This window comes from Cnephaeus nilssonii (genome assembly GCF_951640355.1).
Source record: "Cnephaeus nilssonii genome assembly, chromosome: 10".
NCBI classification, from domain to species: domain Eukaryota; kingdom Metazoa; phylum Chordata; class Mammalia; order Chiroptera; family Vespertilionidae; genus Cnephaeus; species Cnephaeus nilssonii.
The window spans coordinates 77134175-77151650 of NC_137081.1; the positions used below are offsets into that span (position 1 = coordinate 77134175).

The 17476-nt window shown below is 43.8% G+C and overlaps 1 protein-coding gene across 4 annotated transcripts in view; it reads right to left on the bottom strand.

The window, feature by feature from the left end:
- The window catches only part of MGAT5 (alpha-1,6-mannosylglycoprotein 6-beta-N-acetylglucosaminyltransferase), a 383255-nt gene that overhangs the window by 93162 nt on the left and 272617 nt on the right, over window positions 1–17476 (bottom strand). For all 4 annotated transcript variants that reach the window (XM_079783063.1, XM_079783061.1, XM_079783064.1 and 1 more), the window contains one exon: window positions 6247–6380. In XM_079783063.1, the coding sequence (XP_079639189.1) occupies window positions 6247–6380 (134 nt within the window). The remainder of the gene's footprint in view (window positions 1–6246; window positions 6381–17476) is intronic.

Consider the following 17476-nt stretch of genomic DNA (forward strand, 5'->3'; position numbering starts at 1 on the left):
AGCAACCCCCTCCTCTCCTCGAGCAGCTGGTTTTATGGACTCTGCCTGGCCTGGCCCAATTACCACCCATCTGTCCTATTTCCGATGGCTCATAAAGCTGTCCTGCAGGCTGTCTTCTCTGTGCCCTTGCTCTTGAAAGAATCAGAGAAGGCCAGAAGGAGTTTAGATTATAGAATCACAGAACTCTGGGGAGTGAAACAAAAGAACATCCAGTCCTCTGCCTTGTTTTACAGATGAGGAAAGCGAGACCAAGGGCAAATCAATTCCAAAGACAAGCTGCCAGGGAGGGTGTGGCTGGAACTAGAATGTGTGGCTGGAATTAGAATCTGGGTGACGGTCTCCCACCCACAGCTCCGCCAACTGCAACAGACCATCCTGATCAGTGTTTCAAACTGAAACAGATACAGCAAGTTCTCCCTTAATGTCCACATAGGTTCTTGGAAAGTGGGACTTTAAGGAAAATAATATACTGGTATAGCGAAACCAACTTTACCATAGGCTAATTATATAAATAAGAGTTATGGCATATTTCTGGTCACAAAAAAATCTCCAAACTTCTAAATGAATACTCAAACCACTTCTAATATTAAACAATGAAATAAATGTGAGTTAAACATACATTTAAGAAGGATAAATAAAACAAGATCATTCTTTCCTAATCCACAGTTCAGGGTCATGGGTGGCCAGAGCCTCCCACCCCTGGACAGGACACCCTTCCGTCACAGGGCACTCACACAGCCACACTCATTCCGGTGGGACGTGGACACACCAGTTCACCTGACATGCACATCTTTGGAGTGTGGGAGGAACCTGAAGAACCCGAAAAAAAAACAACAAGTGGACATGGGAGAACATTCAAACCCCACACAGACAGTGGCTCTGAGAATTATTTTTCTTTTATCAAGATCATAGTGAAAGGATGTTGAATGAAACAGCCTTATTCAAGGACCTGCCGTACGACAAGGAGAAGGTGTTCTTTCTTCTATGGACAAGTAAACATCAATAGGTTTAAGATGACTGAAGAAAACTTGCTGAAACAAGGACTAGTCCACTAGGCTGATAAGACAGATAAAAGGTTCTCTTAAGCTCAGTGTTCATTCTCGTACATATTTGCTCATCAAACACTGACGTGCTTATGCTGCCTCCACACAAGGTTAGATTATAGTCAGCATGCAACCAACACTATTTTTGGAAAATCCTTAAGTCCTCTGGACTGTAGCCTTTGGAATCTTCAAAGCCAATGATTCATTTCTGATGTTTCTCTTTGCATTTGGTTTCTCTTCTCTGTCTCCCCACCCAAAAAATGTACACTTGAATCTGGGGAAAAGCTCTGCAATGTGACTGCACTTGAGCATGTGCCAGGAACTGAGCCAGACAAAAGCCGTGCACAGGTGGCCAGGGCTGGTGTGGGCTGCCCTGGAGTGGCTCAGCTCTCCACGGGCACCTCTGACTCCTCCCCGGGCAAAAGCAATGTGCTCTGCCACTGGCAAGCGTGATCTCAAGAGATCATGACAAGGTCTTTTCTTTCTTTCTTTTTTTGTTGTTAATCCTCACCCAAGGATATTTTTCCCATTGCTTTTTTAGAGAGAGTGGAAGGGAGAGGGAGAGACAGAAAGAGAGAAACATCAATATGAGAGAGACACATTGATTGGTCGCCTCCCACACGTGCCCCGACCAGGGCCAGGGATCGAGCCTGAAACTGAAGTATGTGCCCTTGAGCGGAATGGAACCCGGGACCCTTCAGTCCGAGGGCTGACACTCTATCCACTAAGCCAAACCCCCTAGGACGACAAGGTCTTTTTTGATTGACTTTCCTCCAAAGGGAATAAGCTAGGGGAGACATAGGGATCAGACGAGCTTCTGAATGCTCCTCTGGTTGGAACCAGAACCATCAGCTGTAATCACATTAGCTTTCCCAGCAAATTTAACAAAACGGACTCCAATTTCATTTTTTCAGAATGTATGCCAATTTCACTTATGGCGGGTTTAAATTTATCTGGTTGATCTCTACATTACCTGGGAAGAAAAGTCTGGCCAAGCAGATTAAAGAATAAGCAGGACAACAAGGTTTAACCTACTTATCAAAAGGTGTTCTTTTCAAGGATTTCGGTACATTTTTTTAAGTAGAGGCCCAGTGCACAAAATTTGTGCAAAGGTGTGTGTGGGGGGGGGTGTCCCTCAGCCTGGCCTGTGCCCTCTAGCTGTCCGACTGACAGCTCATCCTTAGCGCTGCCTAGCGCTGCCATGGCTGCTGCACTCACCAGCCGTGAGCCTGGCTTCTGGCTGAGTGGCGCTCCCCCTGAGGGAGGAGCACTGACCAACAGGAGGCAGCTCCTGTGTTAAGCGTCTACCCCCTGGTCGTCAGTGCGCATCATAGCAACCAGTCGTTCCACTGTTCGGTTGATTTGCATGTTAGTCTTTTATTATATAGGATTACAAAGGGTTATTAAAACAATATAAAACTAAGACCAGTTAATTCCTATGAGGAAATAAAATGGCATTTCTCCAAACTACTCCTCTTTCCAATTTTGCATTAATTTAAACTAAGCCCAAGTCAACTAAGTTAGTAAGTGAGATAATTACATAGTTTTTAGAATGGAATTCTTTCTCAGACTCAGAGGTACCTAGTCTGGAGACTTTCAAGGTTTATTTTTGGCTGTTTAAAGCAGTTGAACTCTTTTTTCTAGTGAACTCAGACTGGACATCCGAATCTATACCAGAGATAACTCAGAGCTACTGTGGTTGGTGGGACCCATACTGGGTGGCCCCCCTGACTTCCCACAGTAGCTGGACCCCAGCCAGGACTCCAGGGAACATAGGTAAATAATGATCTCATCCAGGGGCTAGCAAACTTTTTGTAAAGGGATAGATGTCAAATATTTTAGATTTTGTGGGAACACATAAGGTCTGCCACATACTCTTTTTTTAAATTTATATTTTATTGATTTTTACACGGAGGAAGGGAGAGGGATAGAGAGCTAGAAACGTCGATGAGAGAGAAACATCGACCAGCTGCCTCCTGCACACCCCCCACTGGGGATGTGCCCGCAACCAAGGTATATGCCCTTGACCGGAATCGAACCTGGGACCTTCCAGTCCACAGGCCAACGCTCTATCCACTGAGCCAAACCGGTTTCAGCTGCCACATACTCTTTTGTTTTAGATTCTGGTGGTTGTTTTTTTTATGACTTTCAAAATGGAAAAGCCATTTTTAGCATGTAGGCTACAAGCCAAATTTGGCCCCTAAGATCATGTCTTGCCAACTTTAATGTACATTAACAGCACTGTTGAGGTTTAACTGGCACATAATAAACTGCCCATATTTAAAACATACAATTTTGTAAGTGTGCATATATAGACATGCCCTAAAGCCATCACCACAATTAGACAGTGGACATACCCACCTCGCTCACCCTGTCCCAGGCAACCACCCGCCTGCCTTCTGTCATTACGCATTGGTTTGAATTTTTGAGAGTTTTATATACCCAGAATCATACTCTTTTTTATGTTTTGCTCTTACACTCAGCATAATTATTTTGAGGTCCGCTGTGTTATTGTGCAATAATTCATTCCTTTTTACCAATCCTTCATGCATACAAGTGAGGACACAGACTCCAGAGGTGCCTGCCCAGAAATCATGCAGGGGACAGTAGAGCTGGCCCAGAGCCCGGGTTTTCTTCCCAGGCCTCTCGCTGCTAATGTCGCCACGGGCTCTGAAAACCTCTATGGGGTCTGCAGAATCTGCACAGTAATGGCTCCAATCCTTTTCCTTCAATCCCTCTCTTCTATGTCCCTGGGACTAGTGAGCACAGGGCAATGCCCAAAGCAAAACACATTCCAAGTCATATCCCAGGATGGCCAGGTAAATTGCATTTAATGAAATCAAAAGGAGACTGGCACCTGTTATGTGGGTAAAGCAAAATCAATGATTTCTTCCCTCAAAGAGCTTACAGTCTACAATTAAGCAGAGACTGACAGAAAAAGGTAAATATGTGATCAGAAAAGGATTAAAATTACATGAAAGGAAGAGGATGCTGTGATAGGGATGAGGAGGGGTGGTAATTGGTTGAGGGCACGTGTGTGAAACAGGGTGGCCCTAGGAAACTAGGGTTGGGGCAGAGAAGGGCAGCCTTATTTTATCCAAGAAAAGGTGACCCCAAAACATTCATAACTAATTTATTATTTTAGTTTTCTAGGAAAATCCAAAAAGCTGCCAGAAGCACCCAGGAGGAAGCTGCACTTGGTTTCAAAACGGAAGTGATACAATGTGAAGGTCAAGTTCACAGAGGCATGCAAACTATTTTCTTTGGGCAGGTGCAGAGGGGAGAAGCCACTTGCACTTTTTTAAGAGCCCACATCTCCCAAAACCAGTGCCACAATCCATTCATTTCACAATCAAGCTGAGAAATGGGAACACTCAATGTATCCTTTTTTTTTTTTTTTTGTTAATCCTCACCCGAGGATATTTTTTCCAAGAGAGTGGAAGGGAGGGAGGGGAAGAGAGACAGAGGGGAGAGAGAAACTTCGATGTGAGAGAGACACATCGATTGGTTGCCTCCCACATGCTTCCCCCTCCCCCCAACCAGGGGCAGGGATGAACCTGCAACCCACGTATGTGTCCTTGACTAGGAATCGAACCCATGACCCTGAGATATATGGGACAAACTCTAACCACTGAGCTACACCAGGCAGGGCTCAACATGTTCTTTTTAACACAAGTTGGGCTGAAAGTCATTTGAGTGATGCTCCATTAACATGGCAAATTTTGATACAAAGATGTACAAATTCATGGGAAGACTATAGATAACCTGTAGAGAGACTATATAAATAACCATTTATAGTCTAGCCTGATTTTATTTTACTTGAGAGGAGAAAATGTAAAATAACATATATAGGAAGAAAATCTTATTTACCAGCCCGGGTTTCAGCATCTCACTCAACACCACTGATATTTTGTGCCACATATTCCTTATTTTGGGCAGTCCTGTGCCCTGTCAGATGTTTAGCAGCATCCCTGACCTTTTGCCCACTAGATGCCAGTAGTACTTCCCCCACAGTCAGACCTGCCACAAGTCCCTTGGGGTGAAACTGCCCCTGGTGGAGAACCTCAGAACTACAGGAAGACAGAATTCTAGCCTTTATAGCAAAGAGAACTACTATCTGGAATTAAATCTGCTTCCACGGAAATGGGCCGATTTCATCATCTCTTCTGCACAGTTAGCATTTTAGAACTGAAGGCGGGTCACAGTGCTTTACCTTTTCTGAACACAGGTCAGAAAACCCACAGCAGGGAGTCCAGACCCTGTCCCTCACATGTGCTGCCTCAGTGGGCTGACTTCTAACTTCCTCAATGAGCAAGACCTGAAAATGTGACACCAAAGTTCCTGACCATTCAGAAAGCAATTACCTTTTATATTTAGAAAAAGGCAGGTTTTGAACTCTTGGGAGTCTGTTCCCTCCTACACAAACACATCCTCAAAGGTAATTATGATATTCGCAGACCGCCCGTGGAAAAGATCTGCACATCATGTCGATAGGTCACACCTCAATCGATTCCTTTCCTGTCTTACCTTCCCCAGATGTGCTCTGGAAACCATCCAGGAGCACCAAGGGCCCTCTGGGGCCCAACAGCCCAGCGCTTTTGGAAAACCTGGCTCAGTCTGTGGCAAAGAATATTGTTTTGTTCAAGATCTCCCTGAGCAAATCGCCCGCAGTCAGTCCTGGCAGGCATTTTCCTTTCCCGGTTAATCGAAAGCTGACCAAGGTGTGTACTGACTACAGCCGAATGGATGCGAAGGCCTGCACTCCCCAGGCAAAGAGAGTGCCTGTCTTTCCATATCATCTCGCAAAAGGCAGAGGCGAAGACTTGGCAAAGGTCTCTGTGCAATGCTTTGCTCCGGAAAGAAACCCAGCTTCTGTGGCTTTCGGGAGCAAGTACAGGATGTGAAAGAGGCTGTAACGTGTCACTCCAACACACAGGGAGTGAAGGGCTGTGCTGGGCAGCACTGCGGAGGAGCTGGGACAGCCTTTATCAGACACTCAAACTCGGAGCAACCAAATCCCTGCATGGTCTTGTTTACTTCTAAGCTGATTAGAAGCACTAGGCACTGGGCTTGATTACTCCCTGGATCAAAGTGAAGTGAAATTAACCAACAAGAGTCTTTTCAAACAGAGAGAGAGAGAGAGAGAGAGAGAGAGAGAGAGAGAGAGAGAGAGAGAGAGAGGCGCGGACACAGACTGACTCACCTTCCAGAAGTTGTCCACTTTGCCGTATACGAGGGACTGGTTCTGCCTCTTGATCTCGTTGATGTGGTGGACGTCGCTGGAGTTCAGGTGCTGCTCCACCACGAAGCCCAGGAAGCTGTTGTCTGGGGTGTGAGCTGACGTGGAAAGGAAAGAGCAGGGCGGTTAGGATTTAATCAGCAAGGAGCAACGACCGTTACAAATTTAATACAAGCCATCTCGCACATAACTAAATGTTTTCCTCTTACCCTGTTCTTTCTTCCCTGGGAGGGGCGAGGGACGGCTACCCTAACACATCCCCAGCAGAACTTTCACTGAGAGTAATTCTCTTCAAGATGGATTAACCTGAGCCAAATCCTGCTTTTTTTAGTGGAAAATGCATTTGTCTAAAAAGCATTCAGCTGTGTGCCCTCCTCTTTTCTGTTTCCTCAGAACAAGGCTACTGTCTCCTGATAGAAATGCCCTCATCCGGGCTTTACCACTAGTAACCAGAACTCTGTAGGGAGCAGGGCTGAATCAGTGGTTCTCAATAGGGTTGGGGGTGCTGTTGGGGAGCCCCACACACCCTATTCAGACTCCAGCTGTGTTCACCATCCAGGTGGGTAAAAGGGGGCTTGGGGACAATACCAAACATCATCATCCCAACCCTCTAAGAATTACTAGTGAAAGACGTAATTAAGGGGCTGTATGAACTGATGAACGGAATGAAGAATAAAAAGGTGGAGTCCACTGGGATGTGAACCACCCCAAAGAGCCAACCACCCCAAAGACAGTGTCTAGTCTATAGGACAGACTATGGAAGAGAAGAGGCATTTTCCTCCGGATCTCTCATAATTCGAGCTCTAAAACTTCACTAGTTTAACTTGACAAGGAGAAATGCATCCCCTAACCCTCTTCAGACATTTATCTCTTGTGCCTACAATTTTAAAATAATTTCCCCAGAAGACAACAATCATTTGTTTTCCAATTCTCTCTGGTTAAAAAGACCCTCCTCTCCTGGACATCCATTCTGTCCAGAGAAACCTGCTTTTCAAGGAGATGGCCCCACGCTGTTAAATGAAGCCACCACTCTGTCTTACCCTGACTTGCACAGAGCAGCTATAAATAACTTAAGCGGAGCGATCCTCGACACTCAGTAAAATCCACACGGCACATACTCATTCAACACGACCTCTTCCACTGGTGGGTAGTCAACAAACGGAGCAAGTGGGTTCCTTTGTCTGGCTCATTTTCTCAGGACTCAGGAGCCCTTTTCCAGGCAGGGAACCAGCTCGGCAACCCTGAGATGGGCAGGGCAGGCACAGGGAAGGCCTAGGGACCTGAGGCTCAGGGCCCTCTCTCCAAAACCTGGAGTGAAGATGAAGGAGGGAGGAAGCCTGGGCCCTCTCTCTAACACCCAGAGTGAAGATGAAGGAAGGAGCCCTGGCGGGAAGCCTGAACTGTGGGGATAGAATGGGCTGCATAAATACTGCATTATCACCATCCGGTCTCCCAGGCTGTTGCCTAATGGGTGTGACAGAACGAGGAGATAATGGGGTTGTGACTGGGGTGTTGCAGTGGTCTTGCCAATCTGTTATTTCATTTCTGTGTTTTTGAACAAGTGCCCAGAGGCGATGACATTGGCTGCAGTTGGCTGGAAAGTAAATTACTGAATAAATTCTACTGCCAACAAGAGGCCATCGTTGCTGGTGTCTTTTTTGAGGAGCTGGAGGGGGTGGGAAGTGAGCCCACTGCACTCAGAAGGCAGCTTCAAATATTTCTCTGTAAACCTTTGGTTAATTGTAAAAACTCTGAAATAGGATCTGACACCTTTGAGGTTGTGTTTTTTATCTTCAGGAAATTTATGTGGTGACCAAAGCTTCATGCAGTTCAGTGATCTAGTCCCTGTGTGAGCATTTTTTGAAAAAAATGAAACAATCTAGCATTGAAAACAATAGGTTTTATTTCATGCTAAAATACACTCAGGTGTAGTAAAAAATAAAACGATCGTCAAACCCAAAAAAGAAAAAACAACTGATACGTTTTTATATTTTTGTGTCAAAGATCCCTCTAGGGCAGCGGTTGCCAACCTTTCAGACCTCACGGGCCACCAGTGGTCCGTGGACCACCAGTTGGTGACCACTGCTCTAGGGCATAGTCTGAATAGTGAGAGGGAGGGCGAGTAAATAATGTGTTCTAAAACTTGAGAGGAATGGCAGGCCTTTGTTGCATTGTGACCATAATTTGGTGCTATATCAACTCTGACACTGTATAAAGAATGAATTACAAAGATTACGTCTCCTCTATTTAAGTTTTCATCCAAACACTTTACTCTTTTCTCTTGTCTGGAGATGTGAACTTGAGGATCAACAACCAGTAAATGCAGTTTAAGGTGAGACTTACGGAGAACTACAAGCAGAGCTTACGAACGGCACCGCCACATGTCATGAGAATGGTCCAACCCTCCATGTTTCTTCCCAGGTACCATGCATGGACCCTGCCACAGGGCCCTGGGAGTCTGCAACAGGGCTGCTCAGCTGCACCTGCCCCACAGGTGATTTGGAAATAACAGCAGGGCAGGCCTAGGTTACTTCCAAGGAGCTTGGTACTGCATGGTGATGAATCAAAAGCACAAGTACAGGCTGTGCTACCTGAAATGACCTTTTTGTGGAGATCCATGCTTTGCCTTTTTGCTCTGCCTTAAGATGGGAACACAGACTTCAGCTGTGTTGAGCGGGTTTCTAAGAGAAGGTATTTACATATTTCAAGGGAAATCAAAGAAATCCCATCACAAATGGGACACAGGAAATCCTGTACTTTTGGAAATCACTCTGTCCCAGGAGATAAACAAATGTGCTTTTAAAAAATACGTGTTTTTATTGAGGAAAGGGGAGGGATATATAGAGAGAAACATCAATGTTGAGAGAGAATCATTGAATGGGTGCCTCCTGAACACCCCCTCTTGGGGGTCAAGCCTGTAACCTGGGCATGTGCCCTGACCTGGAATCGAACCAGTGACCTCTTGGTTATGGGTCCATATTCAAGCACTGAGCTACACTGGCTGAGCAACAAATGGTTTTTAAAAGAATTGAGTTCTGACTACGTGCTGAGTTCTGTGCTAAGTGTTTTATAGTGACTACTTCATTTTATCTTCATGAAAACCCAGTAACATGTTTGTACAGATGGAAAGACAGAGAGAGTTGCTTAAACTACCCATGTCTACACACCACAATGCTGGGATTCAAAACCAGATCAGCTGGTTTCAGAGCCCAAGCTCCTTAAAGCACTTCTAATATATAGCCTCGTAGTCCAAATAATGTATTTTCTGGGCTCTGTGAATTATAGTGGTAAACATTCTATGGAGGAAAATAATATTATAAGGTAGACAGAAATACACATAAAAGACTCAGGGGAAAATATATCATTAAAAATATATCAGTTTCTTCAGCAATTTATGCCATCCTTAGGTAGGACCCAGCTGGGTTTTTTACATCTATAAATTAGAGGGGATTTGCTAAATATTAATAATGGTCTTAAAATAATTTAGGACAAACTTTTTAAAAAAAATTAAGAAAAGCATTATTTTAAGCACTTTGGAAGTGCCTATTTACACATGATTATAAATCAATTTGATGAGTTTCCTGAGCAAATTATGGCGATGGCTTCTCTTAAAACTAATGTTAATTTAGCTTCAATAATTCATTCAACGGCAAACATTTTAAAGCACCACTTCTACAACCAGGTTACATGCTAGGTACTGAGGGATTCCAACCAAAAGATGATTTTCTGCCCTCACAGAACTTACTACTACTGAATAAGTGAGATATACACTATATGTACACCATGTAGTAATAATGTCCTCTTCTTAAAATGTAATTCAAAAATTTTATTGAGTCAAATGGATCTTTCTTTCAGTGGCATAAATCTCCAAGGTCTGTTTTTCCACCAAGACCTCAAAATCTCTAAGAAGTGTAAATATTCGCTTTAACAGGTGTCAGCTGGCCTTTATTTACAGCTGGCCCTACAGTGTTGGTACCCCCTGCCTCCAGGTCACCAAGAGCAGAGACCCCAGAGCCAGCCTGGGCCCCTCCCTCAGCCAGTCAATCAGCAAGTCCTGGGGATTAGCTTCTCAAAACTCTCTCAACTCTCCCCTCCTCTTTCCACCATTCTTAGCTCTGGCTTCATCAATTCTTACCTAGACTTCTGCAATAGATAAGTTTTATTTTTCCCAAAATAGAAAGGTGTTTTTTTCTTGATTATAATAGATATACCCTCAGTGTAAAACTTTTTTTCAGAGAACAGAAAAAGATAATAAGGAAAATAAAGATGTCATCCATCATCTTACCACCTAGACATAACCACTGTTAATGGGCTTTTTCCCTAGACCAGTGGTCGGCAAACTCATTAGTCAACAAAGCCAAATATCAACAGTACAACGATTGCAATTTCTTTTGAGAGCCAAATCTTTTAAACTTAAACTTCTTCTAATGCCACTTCTTCAAAATAGACTCACCCAGGCCGTGGTATTTTGTGGAAGAGCCACACTCAAGGGGCCAAAGAACTGCATGTGGCTCACGAGCTGCAGTTTGCCGACCACAGCCCTAGACTAAGGGATCTTTTTTTATCCCCAAATCAAAATTGGATCCTCTTATATCTACTCTTTTGGGAAGTTTTTTCACTTACACAATGTGCCACAGGTGCCTTTCTGGGTTAATAGCCACAGCACATCGCTGCCTGCTAAAGCAACACTTCAGTGGGTGACTTATCTCATCAGCCACGATGCCACATTTGGGCTGCCAGCTGTAGAACTAACTGACCTTCCTCCCAGGCCATTCGAATCTTTTTCATTCAGACAGAATCCTGACCCCTCCGTTGTCCCCACTCTCCCTGCCTCTGAGAATAGGGCACATAATCCAGAGGGCTCCACCTGACCTGAGCTTAGTTGAAAGATGGGTTTATGATGCAAGTCCCACCGATCACAGTTGCTCTAGGACCAGTCAGAGCTACATTTGAAGTCACCATCCTTTTGCTCCATTTATAGAGATGGCAGGGTAGAAGTCGAGAGCTATAGATATCATCTGTGTGCCCATGTGAGGACAGCTGCCTGAGAATGATGCCAATCCAGAGAAATGCAAAGCCAAGACATGGAGAGAATAAAGACATCTTCCAAGCCCCAAATTAAGCCGTCTAAAGCCGCTTTCAACAATTCCCAGTGGGAAGAGCCAGCAAATCCTTATGATCAAGTCTAGATGACATAAATCATGCTTGATACACCCTACCAGAGACATTTAAGATGATCCCAATTCTTGACGACCTACATGTCTCCCCAGCTGAATATAAGCTCAATGAAGGGAGCTTCATTCATGCTTGTCAGTTCACTGGTATATCCAATGCATATCACACAGATCACTGAACCCCTGTAAATTCTGTAGTGGATGTATAAGCAGTCTCCGAATCTCCAGCCTTGCCCCTTTCTCTCTGCTCCCTCACTCTAATCCATCCTCTGTGGTGCTTGAACAGGTGGTCTTTGAAAGGAACACATGAAGATAGCAGGTTCCTGCTGAGAGACTCTGCCTCCTTCAGGATGAAGCAGGACACACACCTATCATTCAGCTTCATTTCAGGTCACCCTTCCACCAATACCGCTGTTCAACGAGACCTTCTGGGGGTTCCCAATGCCATGCTTTCCCATCTTATCTCATGCTGACACATGTCTGGCACATCTATCACTTCCTCCTCCCTTTAAGTCCTGGCACCCATCACCTTCCAGTTGAGGGATTCCCCCTTCCTCTCAGATCATGAAGAGTTAGAGCCCCACCACACACCACCATCTGCCCTGACAGACTGCAGGCTCTCTGAGGACTGAGGCATGTTTAAGTGTCTATGAATTCCCAGAGTCCAAAGCACAGTATAAATACAGAAAATATGTTTTGAATGCCTGATAAAGTCAACGAGGAATGCTTAATTAGCTGACTGAGATTGATTGGTAGGTAGATCTACATTACGAGGCAGCAACGGCTATGCCTAAACTACTTCTACCATCATGCTCTTTATACAAAAGCCGCCAAATCGAAGCCTGTTTTTCAAGGCAGCTCATCACTCTATCCCAGAACCTAGCTCAGGTCTGGTATATTATAGGTGATCAATAAATATTTATTGAACTGATAAATTAACAAAAAGTTGATATTGGGAAGAAGGGAAACAAATCAGTGATACAAACTTTTAAAATCCTAACATCACAGGTTCGTTTTTTTAAAAAATATATTTTTATTGATTTCAGAGAGGAAAGGAGAGACAGAGAGAGAGAGAGAGAGAGAGAGAGAGAGAGAGAGAGAGAGAGAAACATCAATGATGACAGAGAATCACTGATTGGCAGCCTCCTCCACGCCCCCCACTAAGGATGGAGTCTGCAACCCGGGCATGTGCCCTGACTGGGAATAGAACCATGACCTCTTGGTTTGTAGGTCAATGCTTAACCACTGAACCACACAGGCTGGGCACATCATAGGTTTTTAAATACCTTCACTCATTCAACATCAGCACATTTATTGAGCATGTACTATGAACCAGGCAACAACTTAGAAGCTGATGATAAATCAGTGAACTGACAAGCATGAATGAAGCTCCCTTCAGTGAGCTTATATTCAGGTGGAGAGACAGGTAGTAAATAAGTAATGTTATAGATAAAAAAGAAATAAACACAATTGGTTTGGTGATCAGTACTGAACTCTAGCTAATGGTATCATGCTAAAACAGATAAGGATTAAGTGTTATTTTATGCATAGTAAAGGTGAATTGATGGATGGAGAGAACTGATGGATATTCATGGATTGATATGTCATAGAATAAAGCAAACTGTTAATTGTAGAGTGCAGGTGGTGGGTTTCTACTGTACATTTCTCTCACCTTTTTCATATATTTAAAAAATTTTGTTAAAACAGAAGAAGACTGTTGCCTGCCATCATATTCACATTGTTGATTCTAATTTCTATGATAAAGAAACTGGCATGATATAAAAAACTTTATTGAAAAATAAAGATACATCACATAAGAAGTAATCTGGTCTTAAAAACTGTTCACAGAAAGTGATTGATGTTTGCTTTGAATTTTACCAAAACTGATTTTTTTGAAATGGTAGTGGTACTAGGCTCTTCGAGAGACAGAAGCCTGGGTCATGGGCTGGGGAAACTATTATAAACAGCTGAGTTAAAAAGACAAGTGGCTGAACCGTTGACAGAAGCACACTAAAGTAAAATTTTCAAGTGTCAAAAAACAATTTATGAGGAATGGACTGCAGAGAGAACATCACACATGAAGAGCTTTGGCTGTAGAAGAAGTTGCAAGTTGATTCTATTATTCACTGGTCTGCACAGCAGTGAGAGCCCTCGCAGCCCAACTTAAAGGCCAAAGGGGTAGTTTAAATCACAAACAGCCCCTTTGCTTGTCAGGGCCTAAAAAGAAAACTGTACATGGAAGCAACTGACCCTTAGCTGAAGCTAACAGATCTGCCCCTGACATGAAAGGGAAGGCTTGTTTCTAAAACACTTGCTTTTTGCCCAGCCGGCATGGCTCAGTGGTTGAATGCTGACCTATGAACCATGAGGTAGAGATTCAATTCCTGGTTAGGGCACATGCCTGGGTTGAGGGCTCGATCCCTGATGTGGGGCATGCAGGAGGCGGCCAATCAATGATTCTCTCTCATCATTGATGTTTCTTTTTCTCTCTCTCCCTCTCCCTTCCTCTCTGAAATCAATAATCTATATTTTAAAAATAAATAAAACTCTTGCTTTGTCAGGCAAAAAATAAATAAAACTGTTGCTTTGTTGACAAGCCACTACTTCGATCTGATCCTGCATATACACATGGCTGGAAGTTCAAGTCCTTGGAGAAATAAGAGTTAGAATGTCAATGACAATCAGTATGATCTGAACAACTCTTTAAACCTAACCACATGCATGAATTCTGTGGGGAGACAGAGAGAGCAACACGAGCCTAGTTGCCTCAGGAAGGTTCTGGAATCTGAAATCTGTGCAACACTTCTTACCCTTCCCTACCTTCTTGCATGGACTAAAAACAGAATAGGCCTTAGTATTCAATTTAATTTAATTCAATCAATAAATGTTTTCTGAATGCCTACCATGTGCCATGCATTCTTCAACATGTTGGAATTTTAGAATGAAGAAAACAGACAAAACCCTTACTAACACATTCCTCAGATTACAGGGGGAAAATCATAAAAAAACTAAGTGATGCATAAATGCTGGCTGGTGATATAGTTATGAAGGAAAATAAAGCATTTACAATGGGGGAGTGAGTCAGAATTAATTTCACTGAAGTGACATTTGAAATAAAGACCTGCAGAAGGAGATAGGGAAGTCTAAGTAACAACTAAGAATGTTCTGGAAGATGGAACAATCAATGCAAAGGTCCTACAGTAGGAGTGTGCCTGGGCCATCCAAGAAACAGCAAGGAGACTAGAAAGCAGTGAGAAAAAAGACACATAGTAAGAGATGAGGCCAGGCAGGTCGCGGGCCAGGCCACACCAGGCCTTGAGGCCACTGGCATGACTTGTCTTTCCCTATGGCAGTTATCATGGCACTGTGAGCACAGGGGTGTCATGATCTGACTTACATTTTAATTCACTCCATTTTGTAGTGGGTGTAATTGTTCTTTACTCATTAATTCAACAGATACTGATTACCAATGAGGTTACCACTGCAGGCACTGAATCATGCTTGCAGGCTCACAGAGTGGGCTCTGGGCTGGAACACGGTGCTATGAGAGCCTCAGAGAGGACAGCCGGCTCAAGAGGGAAAGCTTTCCTGGGGACGCGTGCCTCCCAAAGGATGAGCAGGCGAGGAGGAGTGAAGGAGAGAGGCTTCCAGACAAGGGAGCAGCATATCAAACAGTCTGGCTGCAGAGAGAACTTGGCACCCAAGGGCCAAGAGGAGGCAAGACAACACCTGAGGTGGGCAGGAGCTGGATGGCGCCTGACTCCTGACAAGAAGTTTGGATCTAGGACCTGGTGTCCTCTTTAAAGACTCCATGGTGTGTTCACTGGAGCAAAGAGAAGATGAGGCCAGACGAGTACGTCTCGATCTTTCTACCATGAGCATCGGGGAAGAATGACCTGGGCTGGGAAGTGCTGTGTTCAAATCCCAGCTCTAGACTTACAATTCTGGGCAGATTACTTTAAACTTCCGGGGCTTAACTTGAATAACAGGGACTAAATGAGATTATGTATGTCAAGCATAGGCACAAAGCTGGTGGCCAGTAATGAATGACTTGGCCCCTCTCTCTCACCAAATCCTAATCCCAATTTGATGAACTGGCACAATTAGTTCTTCATCCTCAGCTTTTTAACAAAAATGCCATGAACCCATTCTCAACACTTCACCTAGAATCTCAAAGGAGAGAGAGCACCCGGAGTACATTCGGTGAGCTAAAGGGGCATAACGTGGAGAACTGGAAGGCTTTATTTTGCAGTCACCATGGAGGTCAAGAGTGAGGCATTCGCTCCCCTGCACTGCTTTCCTTTCCACGAATTTTGCCCAGGGAATGGGTTTTTGTCAGTTGTCTTAGTTTCTTCCCTCCTCCTTTGCATAACCTTCTGCTCTACCCTACACATCTCCCTTACTATGAAATGGAATGACCAACCATCTGGTTTGTGTGGGACAGAGGGTGTTCCCACGATGCAGCCATTCGTCTTGAAAACTGGGATGAGTTGGTTACCTTACTGTGAAGCAACACTTTCAAACCCGCCCCCCGCCTCCGAAGTGAGTGACAGAATAAACAGGATGTGCTTTGCCTCGATGTTGAGGTCCTCTCTGCCCCATTCAACAAAGCTGTGATGTCTAAAGGGGAGGTATGATAAAACCTTAATTTTGATCATATGCCTCTTGCCCCACAAGGAACAAACCTGGTGAGCAGACACCTCAGCATCCCACATAGCCCAGCACACTGTGCATGGTCAATACCTACACTGAACAAGTGATAAAAGCAACAACCCCAAAATATTCCAATCCAAGTCTTCAATTCACTCCTACAATGAACAGCAAATGAATTAGGCTTAGTCACTTCTTAAGCCCTTGTTAAGGAACAACCTTGGAGATATAGGGAAAAAAGGTTGTTAAAAAAAGATGGACTGGAGATGAAGTGGAAAGACTAACTTAACACCTCCCAGGTCTCCAATCTCGTCACTCAACTTCATTATATCTCCATCTTTCCTGCCTCGAATTACCACACAAACTGAGAAAAGCTGAATATTCCCCAGCCTCGACTGTAACTATAGATTGTGAGCATCCAAAAGGCAAATTCTTTAGTGTCTTCATATTGTGAGTGACAGCTGAAATGTTGCAGGTACTCAAAAAATTAGTCCATTAACTAAAGGAAAAACCCAACAGAGGCAGACCCTGCTAGAAAATAAGAAAATGTTCTGTGATAGTGATATGAATAGTGAGGCTGTTAAGCAGACAGACTACTAAACATTATTCAAAGTTTTCCACTGTAGGATGTAAATATAAGCCTGAAATGAAACTTGCCTGAAACTAGGAATAAGGAATTTAATCATCTCTGCTATTGCTACTTCCAGCCAGTCTCCAGGGAAATAAGGAAAAACTCCATTAGGTAACTGTTTCACCACTGATAATGCTTTACACAAGCCAAATGTGGCTGTGAGAGAGGGTGTCTGCAGGTAGATCATGAGAATTACCCAAATACTGGACAACTCAAGCTAAAAGTAATCATCGTGGGGTTTTATTTCTCTCCTCTAAACTGTACAGACAAATGCCTTCTCCATGGGCAGATTGCTTTCTTTCTGAAGTATACTAGTAACATATCTTGCTTGGGACTGAGAAAACATAAGAGAGATTACCTTTGGGAGTTAAGAGAAAGCAGCACACACAGCAGACTAAAGGCCACTAGCTAAATGATGCCTACATGTAGGGTCAAGCCAAATCCCTGGAAAGCTCAGAAAGAGCAACAATTAATTCTCAAGAGCATCTCCAAATAAATACAAATTAGGAGCTAGCCACTTGAACTATAAAACAGACCTGGAAACGATGGTTTTAAAAAATTATATAAGTGAAAGACAAGGTGATATAAAATTTTAGTGTGTGTGTTAAACCAACATAAAAGATAATGCTTGCATTGGTATACGGGACACGTTTTTGGTGGGGAGGGGCTTTCCCTGTTTCTGTAATAGGGTCGTGTGTCTTTTTAAATTTCATTGGAAGATGGAGAAAGACATTTAAAT